This window comes from Trichomycterus rosablanca, chromosome 6 (genome assembly GCF_030014385.1).
Source record: "Trichomycterus rosablanca isolate fTriRos1 chromosome 6, fTriRos1.hap1, whole genome shotgun sequence".
In the NCBI taxonomy this organism is placed as follows: Eukaryota; Metazoa; Chordata; class Actinopteri; order Siluriformes; family Trichomycteridae; genus Trichomycterus; species Trichomycterus rosablanca.
The window spans coordinates 16,231,285-16,253,808 of NC_085993.1; the positions used below are offsets into that span (position 1 = coordinate 16,231,285).

General features: G+C 38.8%; 2 protein-coding genes across 2 annotated transcripts in view; one reads left to right on the forward strand and one right to left on the reverse strand.

Moving 5' to 3' along the window:
• The window catches only part of rtf2 (replication termination factor 2), a 55,454-nt gene that overhangs the window by 26,144 nt on the left and 6,786 nt on the right, over nucleotides 1–22,524 (reverse strand). Inside the window, exon 5 of the mRNA XM_062996662.1 lies at nucleotides 22,416–22,494. Coding sequence (XP_062852732.1) covers nucleotides 22,416–22,494 — 79 coding nt within the window. The remainder of the gene's footprint in view (nucleotides 1–22,415; nucleotides 22,495–22,524) is intronic.
• On the forward strand, nucleotides 729–14,405 carry gcnt7 (glucosaminyl (N-acetyl) transferase family member 7). Its single transcript, XM_062996661.1, has 4 exons — nucleotides 729–794; nucleotides 12,718–13,700; nucleotides 13,935–14,030; nucleotides 14,166–14,405. Exons 2-4 carry the CDS (start codon nucleotides 12,755–12,757, stop codon nucleotides 14,393–14,395), a joined length of 1,272 nt encoding a protein of 423 aa, XP_062852731.1. The 5' UTR covers nucleotides 729–794; nucleotides 12,718–12,754; the 3' UTR covers nucleotides 14,396–14,405.

Below are 22,524 nucleotides of genomic sequence, written 5' to 3' on the forward strand. Positions count from 1 at the left end.
ATTCAAATACCAGACTATGTAAACAAATACGAGATCAGTTCAGACATAGACATGCCCATTGCGGACCTTTTTTTGCTTAGTTGTCAGGTAAAAACACAAACGCGTTCCCCAGCAAATCTGGCGTAATTATTCTCTCCCTCAGTGGTCCGAATGTGACACATCCACAATTCTGGTCGACACAAGGGAATTAATCTCCAGAGCTGACCAGAAAGAGCTCACAAACAGGCTGGCCCTGAGGCTCAGAGCAGCACCTAAACATAACCACCCCTCCAAAGTTTTTACTTTAGCAAACATAAAACCAAAACCAGATAGTGAATCAACCGGAAACAAAAAGGAAAAAGGCAAAAGAAAGCTATGAAAAGGCAGTGAAAAAAAAAGCTAGAACAGGTGGGAGGGCATCCAAATGAGTCTTATGGGAAGGGGGGTGGAGAGTAAGAGAAAGAGACAGACTAGTAGTTGCTAAGCAGGCAATGCTTCTCTGTCTCTATGCTTGTGCTCTCTCTTTTACTCTATCGCATGGGGACTCTAGCTGAGAAGCCACCCCCACTGTAAAGAGGCAGCACACTGATTACACAGTGGCAGCGACAAGAGCGTAATACACTCAGGTATCTGAGAGCACTGTGACTGTAGGCCGTACTATTCCGGCCTCCTAACCACAAAAGGCAGGATACTTCATTGTCTGGCGCAGTGTGTCTTTGGCTGAGGTCACAGCGAGGTGGACTTCCTGGGACTGCAGCATTTCGTAATGTTTAACCTTATTTGATAAAAGGACTGGAACTGGCTGTGACTGCAAGGTAAGAGAACTGTCTGGTTAACGTATTAGCTTTTGCTTGTGCTCGTTACGGAGGGGGGGAACTAAGTAAAACATTGATTGTGCTGACTAGAGTTACTGTGGGAGTTTGGAATGATGTATTATAAACCAAGAACATCAACATTTTATGTTTATCACAATGATAGGACAAAATGTACTTTCCCCCCCCTCACCTGTTACACAGCATGAGTAAAATAAATGAAGCTACACTCTTGGAAGTATTAAAATATAGCTTTTTTTTGTTGTGATTGTGGTTCCCAAAGGGGGATGTATGTTTATGTATGCTAAGCTTATTTAAATACTATTTCTCACATTAGAATACAAAAACCTAGTGGTACAAAATGTGTACCCCTGGTGGTACCTCAACAACCTCAAGAGTTTGTACAAGAGTGTATGTACAAGAGGTGTTCTCACTCAGCTATACAATTTTTACTAACTACACATATATGAAGTGATTAAATAACCAAATTATTTAGGATCAATCACTAACTGCAAAAAAATAATGAATCTGAACAGTTCAGTGCATGCATATTGTAAAAAATAATAATAATAATAATTAATAATAATTAATAATTTATAATAATTAAATTATAAAATCTAAATTACCTTTAGAAAGCTAGCCAGTGTCTATATAGTTGTTAATATAGTTGTTAATATAGAGTTGTTAATATATAGAGTTGTTGCTAGTTAGTGCCTATTTAGCCAGTGTCTATATAGAGTTGTATTGAAAGAAATAATAGAAAATTAAATAACACTCTATAACATGATATAATAAAATTAGAAAAGCTTAATTATCTTTAGAAAGGTAGCCAGTGTCTATATAGTTGTTAATATAGAGTTGTTGCTAGTTAGTGCCTATTTAGCCAGTGTCTATATAGAGTTATATTAAAAAAAAAACAGAAAATAGCACTCTATAATAAAATTATAAAAGCTTAGTTACCTTTAGAAAGGTAGTCTGTGTCTATATAGTCGTTAATATAGAGTTGTTAATATAAAGATGTTAATATATAGAGTTGTTGCTAGTTAGTGCCTATTATGCCAGTGTCTATATAGTTATATTGAAAAAAAAACAGAAAATAACACTATAATAAAATTATAAAAGCTTAGTTACCTTTAGAAAGGTAGTCTGTGTCTATATAGTCGTTAATATAGAGTTGTTAATATAGAGTTTAATATATAGAGTTGTTGCTAGTTAGTGCCTATTAAGCCAGTGTCTATATAGAGTTATATTGAAAAAAAACAGAAAATAACACTATATAATAAAATTATAAAAGCTTAGTTACCTTTAGAAAGGTAGTCTGTGTCTATATAGTCGTTAATATAGAGTTGTTAATATAAAGATGTTAATATATAGAGTTGTTGCTAGTTAGTGCCTATTTAGCCAGTGTCTGTATAGAGTTGTATTGAAAGAAATAATAGAAAATGAAATAACACTTTATAAAACATTATAAAAGCTTAATTGTCTTTAGAAAGCTAGCCAGTGTCAACACAGTTGTTAATATAGTTGTTAATATAGAGTTTTTAATATATAGAGTTGTTGCTAGTTGGTGCCTATTTAGCCAGTGTCTATATAGAGTTATATTGAAAGAAATAATAGAAATTAAATAACACTCTATAATAAAATTATAAAAGCTAAATTATCTTTAGAAAGCTCGGCAGTGTCGATATAGTCGTTAATATAGAGATGTTATTAATATATAGAGTTGTTGCTAGTCAGTGCCTATTTAGCCAGTGTATATATAATGTTGTATTGAAAAAAATATTAGAAAATTAAATATTATATAATATATATAATAAAATTATAAAAGCTTAGTTTCCTTTAGAAATGTAGCCAGTGTCAATATAGTTGTTAATATAGTTTTTAATATATAGAGTTGTTGCGAGTTAGTGCCTATATAGCCAGTGTCTATATAGAGTTGTATTGAAAAAATAAAAATTAAAAATTAGATAACACTCTATAATAAATTTATAAAAGCCTTTAGAAAGCAAGTCAATATCTATACAAAGTTGCCAAGTCATTTATTTTTTACCCCACATTATTCAAACTGACAAGTCTGTTCAGGAAAGTGAGGATCTTTTCTTGTCGACTCTGAACTCCGCAAGTAAAACAGGTGCTCACAAGTTACTGCAGTGGCAGGTTATAGTACAACTGTTCGGCTAAATGTTGAAGTTTCGAGTATGACGTGAAGCTAGTAAATCACCAATCAAGCACTGATGCAGAATGCTAGGTGACAGACTCACACTTGTATCTTATTAACTTTGTAGATAAGATCAACTTCAGGCGTTTCATTTCATCCAGAATCCAGAGGCAAGTTCAGCTTTGCTCAGTTGGGTTCAGGTGACTGTGCTGTACCAGAATAAAAGAAATCCATCAGTCATTTATTCTGGCATCTCAAACAAGCTGTCATTCATCTGGAGAAATAACTGACAGTTACTTAAATCTGGGATTGAATGTCATGGCTGTCTGCAGCCATCAAGTTTTGTAGTCATCTTCACTCTGTAGCAACTGAACTAAAGCTATAGCAACCTGTCTGAAATGAACTGCCACACAACGACCAGTGACACGTTACCACAGCAGGTTGATTTTGTGCGCTGTCATGCCCATATAGTTAGCACTGGCACAAGAAAACCAGTAATCACCACTCAATACTTTCACGTGGCTTGATCAACTCATTTCTAAACATGTGCCTGTTGTGTTTCATAGCACTCTGAAAAGTTCTCTGTGATACTCATTTGAGGAGGCAATTTATATGAACCATTTCCAGATGCAACACATATAACAAAACTACACAAAGACCCGCATCGTTAAACATGTTAACGGGTCTACAGTCAAATCATGATCTGTTTACCAACAGCATTGTAATTTTCTCACACTGTTTACAGTCCATGGGCTTTCCATGAAAATTCCTCTAAAATAAAGCTTTCCGGGTTAACTTTAGTCCGGAATGTTTTGACGAATTAGTCTGTAGCGTGTGTCAATGCTCAACAAGACAAAGAAATGCTTCAACCGAAGATGATATTAAAGCAATATTGAAGGAAGCTTAATCTAGTGGTTAAGGTAATGGATTAGTAATTAGAATGTTGCCGGTTCAAGCCCCACCACTGCCAGGTTGCCACTGTTGGGCCCTTGAGCAAGGCCCTTAACCCTCAATTGCTTAGACTGTATACGGTCACAACTGTAAGTCGCTCTGGATAAAAGCATCTGCTAAATGCCGAAAATGTAAATTATATATACACCGATCAGCCATAACATTAAAACCACCACCCTGTTTCTACACTCACTGTCCATTTTATCAGCTCCACTTACCATATAGAAGCACTTTGTACTTCTACAATTACTGACTGTAGTCCATCTGTTTCTCTGCATGCTTTGTTAGCCCCCTTTCATGCTGTTCTTCAATGGTCAGGACTCTCCCAGGACCACCACAGAGCAGGTATTATTTGGGTGGTGGATCATTCTCAGCACTGCAGTGACACTGACATGGTGGTGGTGTGATAGTGTGTGTTGTGCTGGTATGAGTGGATCAGACACCTTACTGCCACTGCTGGACTGAGAATAGTCCACCAACCAAAAATATCCAGCCGACAGCGCCCTGTAGGCAGCATCCTGTGACCACTGATGAAGGTCTAGAAGATGACCAACTCGAACAGCAGCAATAGATGAGCGATCGTCTCTGACTTTACATCTACAAGGTGGACCAACTAGGTAGGAGTGTCTAATAGAGTGGACAGTGAGTGGACATGGTATTTAAAAACTCCAGCAGCGCTGCTGTGTCTGATCCACTCATACCAGCACAACACACACTAACACACCAACACCATGCCATTGTCACTGCAGTGCTGAGAATGATCCACCGCCTAAATAATACCTGCCCTGTGGTGGTCCTGTGGGCGTCCTGACCACTGAAGAACAGGGTTAAAGCAGTCTACAAAAGTATGTAGAGAAATAGATGGACTACAGTCAGTAATTGTAGAACTACAAAGTGCTTCTATATGGTAAGTAGAGCTGATAAAATAGACAGTGAGTTTAGAAACACGGAGGTGGTTTTAATGTTATGGCTGATCAGTGTATTTTTTTTTTCTTGCAGTGAACACAAATAACTTTGGTTTATAGACGATTACTTACGCTTTTTGAAAATTGAATGATTTAAAATGCCTTCCATTTCACAATATTTATCAGAAGCAGGTACAGATACTTTACAATCGCAAACTGATAAAAGACCCGCATTTTTTACTATGCAGTATTTGTTTGTTGTTTGTTTATTAGGATTTTAACGTCATGTTTTACACTTTGGTTACATTCATGACAGTTACGGAAGTTACTCATTACACAAGGTTCATCAGTTCACAAGGTTATATCAAACACAGTCATGGACAATTTAGTGTCTCCAATTTACCTCACTTGCATGTTTTTGGACTGTGGGAGGAAACCGGAGCACCCGGAGGAAACCCACGCGAACACGAGGAGAACATGCAAACTTCACACAGAAAGGACCCGGACCGCCCCACCTGGGGATCGAACCCAGGACCTTCTTGCTGTGAGGCGTCAGTGCTACTCACTTAGCCACCGTGCCGCCCATGCAGTATAAACACAATGTTGCTATAATAAAGCAATCCAATTGATCACAGCGACGCATGTTCAAAATAGCACAAGCAAAGCTGAATAACAAAATGATTAAATGAGTTTAACTTGGTTAAAAAAAATTACGTTTTCGATTAATTTTATTAAAGCAATTAACAACACCCTAATACAGTTTCATAAAAATTCACACCCCTAAACAAATACTTAGTTGAAGCACATTTTAATACATAACAGGATTCATTCTTTTTTGTGTAGGGGTCAATCAGCATGACACATTTTGACTTGTGGACCAAATTTGTCAGGTTGCGAAGGCATCTCCTGTACACAGCCCTCTTTAGGTCACCCTGACTGATACCTTTCAACCATGAGATCCCTTTGATATTTTGTAAACTTTCTGTGGATCATGGCTGGCTTTTGCTGGAAGATGCCATTAAGTAAATGTCAGAAAATCCCACTAGAAAAGCTAAAATGTATATGGGGTTAAACTGAGTCACTTTAACTGATGGCGGGTACTGACTACTATTTAACATGAGTTTGGATGTGATTGGTAAATTCTGAACACAGACACATCCACAATTATAACCCAAATTATAAGACATAATCAAAATGATTCAGCTGAATTGCACATATTTTAGGTCACATGAATGGGTAAACTAAATCTGAAATGATTAAGTGTGTCAGATTTTTGTCAGAAAGGAAGCGGGGAAAAAAAAATCACAGCATACGTAGCATGTATGCTGTCTACTCAACAGTTCCATTCTGATCTCATTTCAGCATTTCAGCCAGTGAATAAAAAATAACTAAATAAGTAAATGAGAGGGGTAGAGCATGTTTACATTAAACATACTGAGTTTATTAAGACTTGCTAAATGTTCTGCAGTAAAACTCCCTAAGGATGGATGGATGGATGATAATGGCCTGTCTATGGTAAAAACAAATAATGTTAGAAAAACAAACCTCATCAATCGTCATAAAACATGAGCCTTTTGCAAATGAGAGGGATGAAAATTATTTAAAAGCCGAACGGATTATCTAAAAAAAACATGTCTGTTATTTGCATGGAATTATTAGGCAAGATGCCAAAAGGGTTGATAACCGGCAAAGGTAAAAAAAAATAATAATACAATTATTAAAACCTGTTAACAGATGTAGGCTGGCAGTGTTTTTTCAGGCTGCTTATTTAAAATCTAATTCTAGAAGGAAGTCAAGTGAACAGTGCTTCTGTATATTAAACATCTTTAGCACATGTCCTGGTATAGAAAATGTGCATGTAATTTCCCTACACACAATATAACAATCACTAGTGAAAAGTCAGCTTGTGATTCAAACACAGTGAACAGTGCATGATCAATCACTAATCACTCGGGGTCACGCACACCATACGCTAACAATCACATACTGGGTGATTACTTAGTGGTCTTACTGTATTCAGTAATATATACCAATATATACCAATATATACCAATTTTATCATAAATAAATAAACAACATCATGTCAAGCTTGAGTCTGAAAGAAAAAAATCCAAGTTTAAATAAGACCAAGGCTGCAAGTCTAATCAAGTATTATTATTATTTCCCCCCACTTTGACCCGCTTCTGTTTGTTTGTTTGTTTGTTTATTAGGATTTTATTTTGTCATGTTTTACACACTTTGGTTACATTAATGACAGAAACGGTAGTTATCCGTTACACAAGGTTCATCAGTTCACAAGTTTTAACATAAAACAGTCATGGACAATTTTGTATCTCCAATTCACCTCACTTGCATGTCTTTGGACTGTGGGAGAAAACCGGAGCTCCCGGCGGAAACCCACTCAGACACAGAGAGAACATGCAAACTCCACACAGAAAGGACTGGGACCGCCCCACCTGGGGATCAAACCCAGGACATTCTTGCTGTGAGGCGACAGTGCTACCCACTGAGCCACCGTGCCGCCCGGCCCGCTTCTGTAGTATGGGTCACCACAGCTGCTTATTATGGTCTACATTACGATCTAATTGGTAACAGTTTTTACACCCGATACCCCTACCGGCACTGAGTGCAGTAATAAATGCACCTTTTTTTTTTCTATTTTTGCACTTTTGCCTCCCAATCTGGTTGTACCCAATTCTTCAATTGTAGCATCCTACCACACTTGCCCTGGATGTTTACAAGCTCCCTCCAAAATGTGAAATCACTCAACACCTCCTTTCACCTTCTGGAGGTGAAGCCTCACCGAGAATAGTACCGCATATGAAGTCACACACTGCTGTGAATCATCCATCTCTTGTGCCGGTGCTATATTTACAGCAGCAGTTACAAGACTGGCAAACTCCCTCCCTCAAGCACAATTGGGCCAGTTGCCCACCCGACCAGTTCGATAACAGTTTAAACTAGGGCTGTCAAACGATTAAAAATTTTAATCGCGATTAATCTCAGAATTTCATATAGTTAATCGCGATTAATCGTATTAAAAAAAATCTGTGTAAATGTTATAGAAAAAAAAAAAAGGATTTTTAAGTGAAATGTTACAATTAAAATGGTGAACACATTTTATGCTAAATGTACTTATGTTAAAAACTGCTGGGACAATAGAAAACTATAAGGGAGTTTTATTCACTCACATACTAGGCAGTAATACTATCCAGCAGAGACCCTTGACTTCATGTATACAGTGTATCACAAAAGTGAGTACACCCCTCACATTTCTGCAGATATTTAAGTATATCTTTTCATGGGACAACCCTGACAAAATGACACTTTGACACAATGAAAAGTAGTCTGTGTGCAGCTTATATAACAGTGTAAATTTATTCTTCCCTCAAAATAACTCAATATACAGCCATTAATGTCTAAACCACCGGCAACAAAAGTGAGTACACCCCTAAGAGACTACACCCCTAAATGTCCAAATTGAGCACTGCTTGTCATTTTCCCTCCAAAATGTCATGTGATTTGTTAGTGTTACTAGGTCTCAGGTGTGCATAGGGAGCATGTGTGTTCAATTTAGTAGTACAGCTCTCACACTCTCTCATACTGGTCACTGAAAGTTCCAACATGGCACCTCATGGCAAAGAACTCTCTGAGGATCTTAAAAGACGAATTGTTGCACTACATGAAGATGGCCAAATCTACAAGAAGATTGCCAACACCCTGAAACTGAGCTGCAGCACAGTGGCCAAGATCATCCAGCGTTTTAAAAGAGCAGGGTCCACTCAGAACAGACCTCGCGTTGGTCGTCCAAAGAAGCTGAGTGCACGTGCTCAGCGTCACATCCAACTGCTGTCTTTGAAAGATAGGCACAGGAGTGCTGTCAGCATTGCTGCAGAGATTGAAAAGGTGGGGGGTCAGCCTGTCAGTGCTCAGACCATACGCCGCACACTACATCAAATTGGTCTGCATGGCTGTCACCGCAGAAGGAAGCCTCTTCTGAAGTCTCTACACAAGAAAGCCCGCAAACAGTTTGCTGAAGACATGTCAACAAAGGACATGGATTACTGGAACCATGTCCTATGGTCTGATGAGACCAAGATTAATTTGTTTGGTTCAGATGGTCTCAAGCATGTGTGGTGGCAATCAGGTGAGGAGTACAAAGATAAGTGTGTCATGCCTACAGTCAAGCATGGTGGTGGGAATGCCATGGTCTGGGGCTGCATGAGTGCAGCAGGTGTTGGGGAGTTACATTTCATTGAGGGACACATGAACTCCAATATGTACTGTGAAATACTGAAGCAGAGCATGATCCCCTCCCTCCGGAAACTGGGTCGCAGGGCAGTGTTCCAGCATGATAATGACCCCAAACACACCTCTAAGACGACCACTGCTTTATTGAAGAGGCTGAGGGTAAAGGTGATGGACTGGCCAAGCATGTCTCCAGACCTAAACCCAATAGAACATCTTTGGGGCATCCTCAAGCGGAAGGTGGAGGAGCGCAAAGTCTCGAATATCCGCCAGCTCCGCGATGTCGTCATGGAGGAGTGGAAAAGCATTCCAGTGGCAACCTGTGAAGCTCTGGTAAACTCCATGCCCAGGAGAGTTAAGGCAGTTCTGGGAAATAATGGTGGCCACACAAAATATTGACACTTCAGGAACTTTCACTAAGGGGTGTACTCACTTTTGTTGCCGGTGGTTTAGACATTAATGGCTGTATATTGAGTTATTTTGAGGGAAGAATAAATTTACACTGTTATATAAGCTGCACACAGACTACTTTTCATTGTGTCAAAGTGTCATTTTGTCAGTGTTGTCCCATGAAAAGATATACTTAAATATCTGCAGAAATGTGAGGGGGGTACTCACTTTTGTGATACACTGTATGTCAGATTGTAGGTTAAAATTTCTCCATCAGCAAACATTGTAGATCAGCGGTGCTTTAGGTGGGATAAGGCGTAGTTATTGTAACAGACTTTACTGTGGTTGTATGGTGACAATGGTTTGATGGACGTTTCTACACAAAGTGAGTGTGTTTTGACCCTTTGGGGCTTCCATAGTTCATGTAATAGCATGCTTGGCTAACGTGATGACTAGCTGTCCGCTATTCGGTACCGTAACAGAAAAAGTAATAAAGTGTAAAATGCTCCCACAACTTGTGAATATGGCGTGTATTTATTTCTTTATTAAGCGAGTGCATCACTACGACGCTCGGTTACATTATGTTAACAAACCGCAAATGAAACAAACGGTGGCAAGTCCGACGTTAAAACGTTGGTTCTACCAGTCAGACGCTGTCTTAATGAGAGATGCCGTGCACGGTCAAGTCTCAACATGAACTACGGATGACTCGCAGAGCCAAATAGAATTTGCGTTAACGGCACAATTTTTTTTTAATCGCGTTAAATTGAGATCGCGTTAATGCGTTATTATTGCGTTAACGTCGACAGCCCTAGTTTAAACTCAACAGGTAGTGCATTGCCAAATTAGACATCTGTGTCAACTGACCACCCATCTTTATTAAACTTTAACTATTTATTATCCAAATGTTTAAAGCAAATATTTATGCATGTTTTATTGTAATTGTTGTTCAAAAGTATTCTTGCACAGTGTGCTATGAGCCTGCTAATACGCTCTGGCCAATGCACTGACATGCAAAAAAAGTCACCAGTGGTCAAGTGGTTAGCATACATGCAAATGGAAATACAACTTAACAAAACTGGACACCGGCATTTGTAATTATGTGTAAGCTGTAAACCATTCTGTCCTTTCAGTTCCTTTTATTTAATGATCGATTTTCACACCTTTAATGCACAAAATGAATTAATCACTGCATCCAATTTGTACATGTGCTGCATTTGGTGACAAAAATAACAACATTATAGATACAAATCTGAATTTGCCATGATTGGGATGTTTACATTGACCTATAGGTCAATGATAACTGACCTATTATTGAAATAATGTAATTTTGTAAACATTTTTATTGCTTTATTTAACCGATAAAAGCAGAAATAAATGATTTACAGTGATTTCACTGATCAACTTTGTATTTTGTAATTAAAACACATTTAGTACCTTGCCTGCAACACACTAAAATGTAGGGAAAGAGGCAAAATAAGAGTAAAACTTAGTGCTCCACATAAAGCACGTGAACTGGTAACAGGTGAGGGAATCATGATTGCTTATGAAAAGAGGATCCACCAAAATATTAGTCTGTACAACAATGATGGGTCGTGGCTCACAACTTTGTACCAAACCTAATGAGAGAATTACCAATCAGTTCAAAAAGAACATTTTTCAATGCAAGATTGCAAATGATTTAGTCTTTTACCATCTTCTGTTCATAATATTGTAAAAAGATTCAGAGAATCTAGAGAGGTCTCAGTCTGCTTAGGGCAAAGCCAGAAACCACTGTTAAATGTAAGTGACCTTTGAGTTCTTAGACAGCACTGCAGTAGAAACTGTTCTGCTACTGTGATAAATATAGCCACATGGGCTCAGGAGTATTTTAGAAAAATAATGTCACTTAACACAGTCCGCCGCTACATCAAGAAATGCAACCTGAGAGCACATTACTCAGTACATGGATTCTATGCAGAAACACCTCCAAGTTCTCTAGGCCTGAGGTCATATCAGTTGGTCCAAAAGACAGTGGAAAGTTCTCTGTGCCAAAAAGAAAAAGGGCCATCCAGACTGTTATCAGTAAAAGGTGCAAACGCCAACATCTGTCATGATATGGGTGGTGCATCAGTGTCCATAGCATGGGTCTATGGGTGACTTGCATACGTGTGAAGGTACTACTGACACAGATGCATATGTTGGGATTTTAAAGAGACAGGTGATGCCATTAGAGCAGCGTCTTTTCCCAGGAAGTCCATGATTATTTCAGCAGGACAATGACAGGCCTCTTTCGGTATGTGCTACAACAGCGTGCCTATGTACACACAAAGTGCATGTGCTTGAAAGGCCTTCCTGCAGTCCAGATCTGTCTTCTATTGTAAATATATAGTGCAGCATCAAGAGTCAATGGCAACCATGAAATGTTAAGCAGTTGACGTCTTGTATCAAGCAAGAATGGACAACAATTCCACTTGCAAAACAGCAACAGTTAGTGTCCTCAGTTCCCAAACCATTAAAAAGAAAGGTAATGAAATACAGGGGTAAACACGCCTCTGTCCCAACCTTTTTTTGGAGTGTTGTGAAGGCATCAAATTCTAAGGGTGTGTTCGAAAACCTAGGGAGCTCTCTACATAGATAGCATTTTACGTCATCCTACGCACGCTCCAGAGAAGTAGGCTGTTCAAAATCCTAGATGCCTTAATATCCTCCCTGGTAAGGTATCTTAAAATTTAGACAGTATTATGAGTGGAGAACGAGGGAGCATCCAATGCTTCCTTAGCGGTGAAGGCAATCCCAGCATTCAGTGTGGCACGACTTTTCTCACAAAAAAAACAAAAAACAAATATGGCGAACTTATTTTCAAATGTAAATAAGTTATCATTGATTGTACAACTGTATTTATTTGCAAGTTCGGGCTTGTCAGGGACAGTTTAACCGTTTTCGGTACATGGAGGGAGATGTTATTTTGACATGCTAGTGCGTTGTGCCACCTCATTCCATTGGTTTGAACTGTGTTAGCTTAGCAAGCAAAACCTGATGTTATCGCTGTCTAAGTAGTGTGCTCAAATAACCTGACTTATAAGTCAATGACTTATTAGAATCCTCTCTACAGTACTTAGGCAGCTCACTACTCAGCTCACTACTGTTTACGAAATACAATAAATTGATCTGTGAAAACATTGGAAAATGTATAATAGAGGCTTTACAGTACATTCAGCCTTTGAGTACATTGAGGGATTATTACTGATTTTCATAATTGGGTGACCTGACGTTTTGTCGTTTCTTCTCTCAGGTGATTGTACATGGTCTGAACTTCCTGATGCTGGATTATGCTCCATATTGGGAGTGTCAAGTGTAGTTTTCTCCTGTGTCTCGGAATCAGCATCTTCATTTGCTCAGTCATCTATATCAAAGGCCAGCCATCCTATGCTCTCAAGGTGCCGCAGCGTGCACTGAGATGTCGCCCATTTCCTCAATACTGCAAAGCTTTGCCCCCCAGCTTCCCTTACACGAGATGGCAAAGAACAGAATGCCAAGAGGTGAGCTTCTTGGAAGGTCCACTGAACTGCTCCAGAATGCAGTCCGAGCTTCACTTTATCATGACGCCTCTGAGCAAAGAAGAGGAAGACTATCCTCTGGCCTTCATCATCACCATTCACAAAGACCTAGAAACGTTTGTGCGTCTGCTGAGAGCCGTGTACGCCCCGCAAAACATTTACTGCATTCACGTCGATTTCAAAGCTTCAGAAGAGTATAAAGCAAGTGTTGAACACCTGGCTGAGTGTTTTCCCAATGTCTTTCTTGCCTCGATTAGCGAGACAGTGACCTATGCTGGTTTTTCTCGCTTAAAAGCAGACATCAACTGCATGAAAGACCTAGTAAGGTCAACAGTAAAATGGAGGAAGGTGATAAACCTGTGTGGCCAGGATTTCCCTATCAAAAGCAACCTGGAGCTGGTCCGGTATATGCAAGCAGCAGAATGGAGAGACAAGAATATGACTCCAGGGGTCAAGCAGCCAGAGTACATGCAACACCGGACACAAATACAATATGTAGAAGTTAAAGGGCAGTATGTGGCCCCTAGGGGCCAAAGAAACAAAAAGAGCTCTCCTCCACACAACCTCCAGCTCTACTTTGGTACAGCCTACTACACTCTGACAAGAGCATTCGTGGAGTACGTACTCAAGAGTACAGTGGCCAAAGACCTGCTCGAATGGTCTAAAGATACCTACAGCCCTGACGAGCACTACTGGGTAACCCTTAACCACATGAAAGGTAAGCAAAAGCTACTTATGAAATGTGAATTATGGTTATTCAAATAAGCATTCGAGGTCTCGATGCACAGAATTTGCAAAAAAAATCAGAGGTGGTAGAAAACGCAGAGCTGAGCAGACAGAACATTTTAATACAGGCAAAACCAGAGTGAAAAAATAGAAAGTATATGTAAAGCGTTAAAATGTAATCAATTATTAAGCTTTCAAGCTAAATCCATGTTTAACATCTCCACAGACGCACCAGGCAGTAAAGTAAATGGTGGATGGGAGGGAGACATACGGGCCATTAAATGGAAAGATCAAGACGGAAAATCACACCAAGGATGTAACGGTATGTCTACAATTCATTAATCAGCACAACACGTTGGTCAATCATTCCATGAGTTCAATCAGCTCAAAGATTTGCATTCCAAAGACAGCATTTACGCTCCTGATCTAATCAAGACCGCTATGCTTATCCTCACAGGAAGCTACGTCAGGGACATCTGTGTTTACGGAATAGAGGACTTACCCTGGATAATCCTGAAGAATTCGATGTTTGCTAATAAGTTTGACAGCACTGTTTTCCCTGAGGCTCTGGACTGCATTGAGCAGTGGCACAGGCACAAAGTTCTACTGCAAGCACTAGTGCCCATTCAATTATCATGGCAACTTGCAACAGAAGTCAATATCAGCAGTGTCTCCGAAGCTATTTAAAGGTCACTATGCAAGTTTATATGTGTTTCATATCAATAGCCTGCATTAAAACTATTAGTTTAATGGTTTACATGGCATATTGCAAACAGAAAGTGTTTTATATTTATACATATTTACTATATAACTAAGTGACAGGAGGAAACATAGAGTAGGTCCACTCAGAATAAAGGGTCACCGCAAATCAATACAAAGTTAATCTGATCGGGATTGACACAGTCTCCAAGTTCACCTAAGGATTCAACAAAGAACATGCAAACCACGTTCTGTCCTACGCAGTCACCATATTTCAACCAGTTCAAGACCTTTGGAAGAACTGGGACTGAAAGCGCTCTCCGCTATACTCTTCCAAACCCCAACAGTCAAAATATTTCACAAAAATGCTTTTCCATCCCTCCATTACAATTCTAAAGACCTGCAGGAGTCTACAGAATGGAGTTAGTCATTGGATATTATTCATTTTCTGCTTTAAAATTGTGGTTAACCCCCCAAACCCCCGCAACACAAGCCCCCCCACCCTATCAACCTTCGCACAGAAATCATTGCGAAAGCTCTTGACAAGCTAAAATAATACAATTACCGTCGCACACATCTTACATACGATTGAAATATTTATTTCAAAAAGATAATACAGCACGATCTTATTCAATGCGACGGCTAAACCTATTCTGTGAGCACATTATAGAAATTTGTGGTTCAATTTCAGTTAAATCTAGTCATAAATCATACTTGCTTTTGATGTAAATGTCAGCAGAAAACGTTACTTCAAAGAGCCCAGCAGAGGCAAAAGTACATCAATTAGTAAGTTTGCTAGTTCAGGATGCTCTGCTTTGACTAACGGAAAACAAAGGGGAGCTAACTTTTAGCTCCACGGACAGAACGAGTCTGATTTGGCTACCGCTCTGTGGTAACAGCAAGTTTAATTAAGCCTCTTCTCAGAAAAGCGAGACACACAAAATGTTCCAGTAGCTGGTGTTTATTTAAAACCGCAACATTCATTAATAACAGTAAAAACGGAGAGATGACTAAGAAGAGACATTTACGGTTCGCTTCATAAGAATCGACTGCTGAATCACTTATAGCATATCTGAATTTCTTAAAGACACACACACCCATGTATTATATCAGCAGTGATTGTTTTTGTCACCGATTTATCTTCACTGTTAGCCCTGTTTTTAAGTTTGGCTAGCCAACGGTTCTTTTTTCAGACTGAGCTAGATAACATTAAACGTGTGTGTGTGCGTGGTCAGCGAAACTAATGAAAAATTAATTGCCGTGGGTGAAAAATGAGTTGCTTTAGATTTAGAAGTCAAAAAAAAAATCTCATAATTACTCGCGCCCAGGTTGAAAACCCCTGGTCCGAAGTATAGCCTGTAATTTATCTCAATTTATTACAAAGAGCTAAAAGTTGACGTTTAAATGAAGAGAGCAAAAGTTAATATTGCACATACCAGAGTCATAGTGTTGTTTTAAAATGCACAGAATTTAGCAACTGTATCATGCACGTTTACCACAGCGCTCGAGTTACGTTACATTCTGCACTTCTGCTGCCATGCGCCTCAGCTTTTGGAGGAAGAGAATATGCTAAAAAAAAAAAGTCTCCCTGGCAGCTTCTAATGATTTAAAAAAGAAGAAATTAATATACCATTCAAAATGTACCACAATGTGCCAGCGTTGGCTGTTTCATAACATGTGGTCTTACACATCAGGCTATGTGGCTGCACTGTTCCTTAGTTCATCTTTTTCTATTTATAATTCTTTTCAAGAGGACCATATCGCAAGCGTTTTGTTTCATCAGTGGACCACTGATGATTCGTTACTGCTGTTTATGCTGTGGTCCTCTTGCTTTTAGTTGTAAATGGCAGAAAAGTGGGCAAACAACATTACTTTAGTGATGCTAGGATCTGCTTGTGTCACAGGTCCACCGGTTCCAGATCAGTGAGATTATGGTCCCAGAATGACACTGATTGTTCTGGCTGAGAACCTGCAATTTTGCTGTGTAAAAACTTTGAAACTTTCATGATTTTGGCACCAACATGCAAAAGTGCTATGTGTGGGCACTGGGCCGGGTCGATGGCACCATCAAGGATTCTCAAAGATCTGGAGAGCTCAGCTGTACTGAGCTAGAATGCTAGACTGTTGTGCCTCTGAGACACATTAGATCCCGTTTAAATCTGTAATTAATTGAAATCCGAATATGTCTCTCATCACCACATTTATTTAAGATTTTTTATGCTATTTATTTGTACTGTGTGATTAATTTATTGTGATCTGATCAATGAAGACAGGACTTAAAATAAGGTGTTAGCAGAGTCTAGGAAAGGTCCTTCAAAGTTCCTCAGATACTAGGTTCTTTTTAAAATGCTAGTTTTTATTATTATTATTATTTATTTATTTATTTTTATTGTGCAACTTATTGAGTGTGTTTTATTGAGAACCTAGGGCATACCAACTACCAGACAATGTTTTCCAAGAAAGCTTTGTTTAAATGTTTCTTACATATCTTTATTTAATATTTTTAAAAGTTTATTTTTTGCATATTACAATTCCAAAGTAATAAAATATACATTTTATATGAAACGATGTATTGTTTTTATTATTTTTAATATTGAGTTCACTGACTGTTGTTTGTAATATCTCAAAACATGTCTGCTCATTAATGTACTTTCTATCAAGAGCAAGTCAACCTTCATGTTAATCATTTCAAGAAGTCTGCATTCTTATAACAAAACATTCTTCTCACAGAAGCACACACACACACACACACACACACACACACACACACACACACACACACACACACACACACACACACACACACACACACACACACACACACACACACACACAATACTGTTTCAAGGGAGGTTAGTCATTAGTCCTTTTGGTTACTTGCCCACTTTTCAATACATTATGATAAAAGCCATTTATCCTCAAATGCTAATATTTCTTTTCAGGAAATTCATCTACATTAGCAGATTTATAACCGCAATCAATGAAATTGAACATTTTGCTTTAAATGACGTCTTATAAGTTGAATGATAAAGCAAATGAGAATAGAAAATGAACAATGTAGTATTTTAGACCTATGAACCCTACATAATATTGTTGATCTTAAGGATCAGAATAATCTAGGAAAAATGAAATGCCTTTATTTGTCATATATACACATATACACTAATCAGCCATAACATTAAAACCACCTTTTTGTTTTTACACTGATCACAGGATACTGCCCACTGGGCGTTGTTGGCTGGATATATTTTTGGTTGGTGGACTATTCTCAGTCCAGCAGGGACAGTGAGGTGTTTAAAAAGTCCATCAGTGCTACTGTGTCTGATCCACTCATACCAGCACAACACACACTAACACACCACCACCATGTCAGTGTCACTGCAGTGCTGAGAATGATCCACCACCTAAATAATACCTGCTCTGTGGTGGTCCTGTGGGGGTCCTGACCACTGCAGCATGAAAGGGGGCTAACAAAGCATGCAGAGAAATAGATGAACTACAGTCAGTAATTGTAGAGCTACAAAGTGCTTCTATATTGTATATGGAAAACATACAAGACCATTGATAATCTCCCTTGGGGTCAAGATCTCATCCCGTGGGGTCAAAATGATCATGAGAACGATGAGCAAAAATCCCAGAACTACATGGAGGGACCTGATGAATGACCTGCAGAGAGCTGGGACCAAAGTAACAAAAGCTACCATCAGTAACACACTACGCCGAGAGGGACTCAAATCCTGCAGTGCCAGGCGTGTCCCCCTGCTTAAGCCAGTACATGTCCAGGCCCGTCTGAAGTTTGCCAGAGAGCATATGGATGATCCAGAAGAGGATTGGGAGAATATCATGTGGTCAGATGAAACCAAAATGGAACTTTTTGGTAAAAACTCAACTCGTCGTGTTTGGAGGAAGAAGAAGAACCCAAGAACACCATACCTACTGTGAAGCATAGGGGTGGAAACATCATGCTTTGGGGCTGTTTTTCTGCAAAGGGGACAGGGCGACTGATCTGTGTTAAGGGAAGAATGAACGAGGTCATGTATCGTGAGATTTTAAGCCAAAACCTCCTTCCATCAGTGAGAGCATTGAAGATGGAACGTGGCTGGGTCTTCCAGCATGACAATGATCCCAAACTCACCGCTCGAGCAATGAAGGAGTGGCTCCGTAAAAAGCATTTCAAGGTCCTGGAGTGGCCTAGCCAGTCTCCAGACCTCAACCCCATAGACAATATGTGGAGGGAGTTGAAAGTCTGTGTTGCCCAGCGACAGCCCCAAAACATCACTGCTCCAGAGGAGATCTGCATGGAGGAATGGGCCAAAATACCAGCTACAGTGTGTGCAAACCTGGTGAAGACTTACAGGAAACGTTTGACCTCTGTCATTGCCAACAAAGGTTATGTTACAAAGTATTGAGTTGAACTTTTGTTATTGACCAAATACTTATTTTCCACCATAATTTACAAATAAATTCTTTAAAAATCCTACAATGTGATTTCCTGGATTTTTTTTCCTCATTTTGTCTCTCATAGTTGAAGTGTACCTATGATGAAAATTACAGACCTCTCTCATCTTTCTAAGTAGGAGAACCTGCACAATCAGTGGCTGACTAAATACTTTTTGGCCCCACTGTATATATATATATATATATATATACTGTATATATATATATATATATATATATATATATATATATATATATATATATATATATATATATATATACACTGTATATATATAATTATATATACAGCATATATATATATATATATATATATATATATATATATATATATATATATATATAATTATATATACAGCATATATATATATATATATATATATATATATATATATATATATATATATATATATATATATACATATATATCCCAGCCAGCCAGGGGCAGAGTGCAGGGGCAGCAATTGTACCATAGCTCTATCCACTAGGCTATTACTGTCCTTAACACCTACTGCTAGTCTGTATGACCTAAAGTTAGATTACAGCGTAATTAAACCATTGGGAACTTAATAATCACCCTTAATTTGCTTCAGCTGTGGTGTGTTACATAAACACCACCCAGAGATTTAACTGTTTGAGGTGTGTTGCAACCATGGTGAAAACTAAGGAAGGTCTCAAAAGCTGAGACAGGGGGTCATTTTATTGCACCATTTGGGTATAAGATGATTTCCCAGACAATGAAAACTCCTAAAGACACCACTGGGACACCCTAGAGACAAGTTTGAAAGTTGTGGAACAGCAGTAAACTGTGGGCTGTGAGAAAAAGCCCAAAATTTCATCCAGAGCTCTTATCAATCTCATCTGGACCACAAACAAAAACCCAGTGTTACAGCAAGCCATGTTGCACACGATCCTTGACTTAAAAAGCACAAGAAGAAATTTGGAAAGGCTTGCAGAGTTTTGGGATTATTATTATTGACTGCTTGATCACGGACCAAGCTAGAGCAAGAAAGTTTGTTTGTTTGTATAATGCCATGTTGTCACATTTATGATATTCATGACATGAATCTGTGTTTTTTGCTAGTTTTATTGGTCTTGTATCATATATATGTTTTCAGTCTCATATTATTAAGGAATTTAATGATTATGTCTGTATTATCTTAGATCAAGAAAGAATGCAGGGCAACAGATTCGCCACTGGAGTGAGACAATACAAGAAGCCTATCTGAAAGCCAACTGCAATAGATTTTATAACAAAGGTGTCGTTAAAAAATTAAACAGGGCTTTAGAAAAGTTGCCGTCTTGTATTTGCTCCCAGGGTCTGGTGGAGAATGCCATCGCAGTCTCACCTTCAGCAAACAGTTTCTCAAGCGCCCTTGTGCAATTGAAAATGGACAATAGAACATTAGGTATGGTACAGAACTTTATTTCATTGATTAATAAACATCCATTCCTGCATTTCAGGCCTGCAACACATTCCAAAAAAAGTTGGGATAAAGGCAATTTAGGGCTAGTAATGAGGTGAAAAAACTAAATAATAATGGGATTTTAAAGGTGTTGTCAATAGGTGACTGTAATCATGGTTTGGTACAAAAGCAGCATCCAGGAGAGGCTGAGTCTTTGATGAGCAAAGATGATCAGAGAATCTTCAGTGTATCAACAAATGTGTGAGAAAATGATTGAACCTCAAAGAAAGATTAAAAGGGATTTGCATATATCACTTGGTATCCTCTGTGCCAAAACGTCTTTTAAGTGTGGTGAAAAGGAATGGCAACATTACAAAGTGGTAAATGCTTTACCATCCCAACTTTTTTTGGAATGTGTTGCAGGCCTGAAATGCAGGAATAAAGGTTTATTAATAAATGAAATGAAGCTGAGCAGACAAAACATGAAATATCTCAGGTTCATCCTGTCTGCAATCAAATAAAAGTCAAAGTAAATATAAGAAACTCTGTGTTTTTAATATTATGTGTTTTTTTTTACAACTTTTTCTGATTTGGGGTTGTACATACATACATACATGCAAGCAGCCTGAAAGCATTTGCATTTCCGACATATAGCAGATGCTTTTATCCAAAGCAGCGTACAGTACAATATATTATCTAAGCAAATGAGGATTAAGGGCCTTGCTCAAAGGCCCAAAAGTGGCAACCTGACAGTAGTGGGGCTTGAACCAGCGATTACAAGGCCAGTATCTTAACTGCTAGGCTACAACTTAAAGCATTGCTAATTTTTTTTTCCTTTCAACTGATCCAGTATTAGAACTTGATGCAGCAGATCATTCTGGTCCGCATACCTTATCTAGCACGTCCTATTGGCTAAGCTATATGGCTGTTCGCCTGTTGAAAATGTACCTGTAGGAAACCAATCATTTTATAGCGCACCTCATACAACAGTTCATCAGTGGTTGCACAGCACCAAATGTGAGAGTACAATTACTGACCGAATGTGTTCTGTCATGGTTAAGGTCTTACCGAATTTACGGCCATAGAAATCGTGTCACTGACCACAAAATGAGCTTTTTACTGCATAATATGCAATTTGCTATCAATCCTACGGCAATTCAGTTAACAATCGGTTAGTCAAAATGTCCAAGATGTCGAAGTGTAAAGCAGCTAAAAACACTAATTGGGAATTACTTTAGAAAAATCCCAACCAATCCTGTGGACACAGAGGAAGACCGCCGTGAAATGGAGCGCTTTTCTTTAAAATTAGGTCAGTGAAAGCAACATTTAGTAGGGCCCTAATCATAGGTGACCCTGGTGGGAGCTTATATTCATTTCTAGTAAACACTAGTCCATTAGCACAGTTAATTTGCTAACAGACACACACACACACATAAAATATACAGGCAACCTATCTATTTTTAGCCTAACTAGGTGTCCAAGCAAGTGGGTGAGCACATTAGAGCATTCAGCTTCTCAGTGAGCTAGTTAATACATGTATAATTTGTGTACCAACCAGAAGAGTGTTCCATGACCGTTAAGAAAGAACCAGAACACTGACATTTTCTCTCATCCACAAAGCTGCAATGGCTGCAAGCTTTCAGATAAAGATCAGATAAAGATCCTGTTCTGTGGATATGATTATTTACATACTTGAAAAAATTTTGCATGGAAATCTTCACTACAGTTAACTGGCTCTACCAAAGTAACCCAGAAAATCCTCTAGGTAACTCAAGAGCAGAACAGGCAGATACGTAATCTGTAAATAAAGACCCAGTGTGCTCCAATTCTAGTTGAATTTCAGCTCACTAACAGCCAAGTGTAGCAACCAGTCATTCACACACACTCACACTCACGACAATTTCTAGCTGCTCTAATTAGCCTAAATGCATGTCTTTGGACTTTTGGAAGAAAACTGGAGCTCACAGGGGAAACTTAACACAGAAAGGACCCCTGCCGCCTGGCTGGGGAAATCGAACCCAGGCCCTTCTTGTAGTGAGGCAACATCACCACCCACTGCACCACCACGCCACCCAACAAGAAGCCCAACAAGAAGCCTCCAGATTTGTTAACACTTTGCTTAGTAGGTCACTGTTAGTTCTTTTTACCTTATGGCAGATCTCTGTCTTGACCTCCCTAAGAGCCCGCTCTGAGAACACGCAGCCACAGGTCAGCAGGTAGCAAAACCTGTTAAATAACACATACATACATCATTAC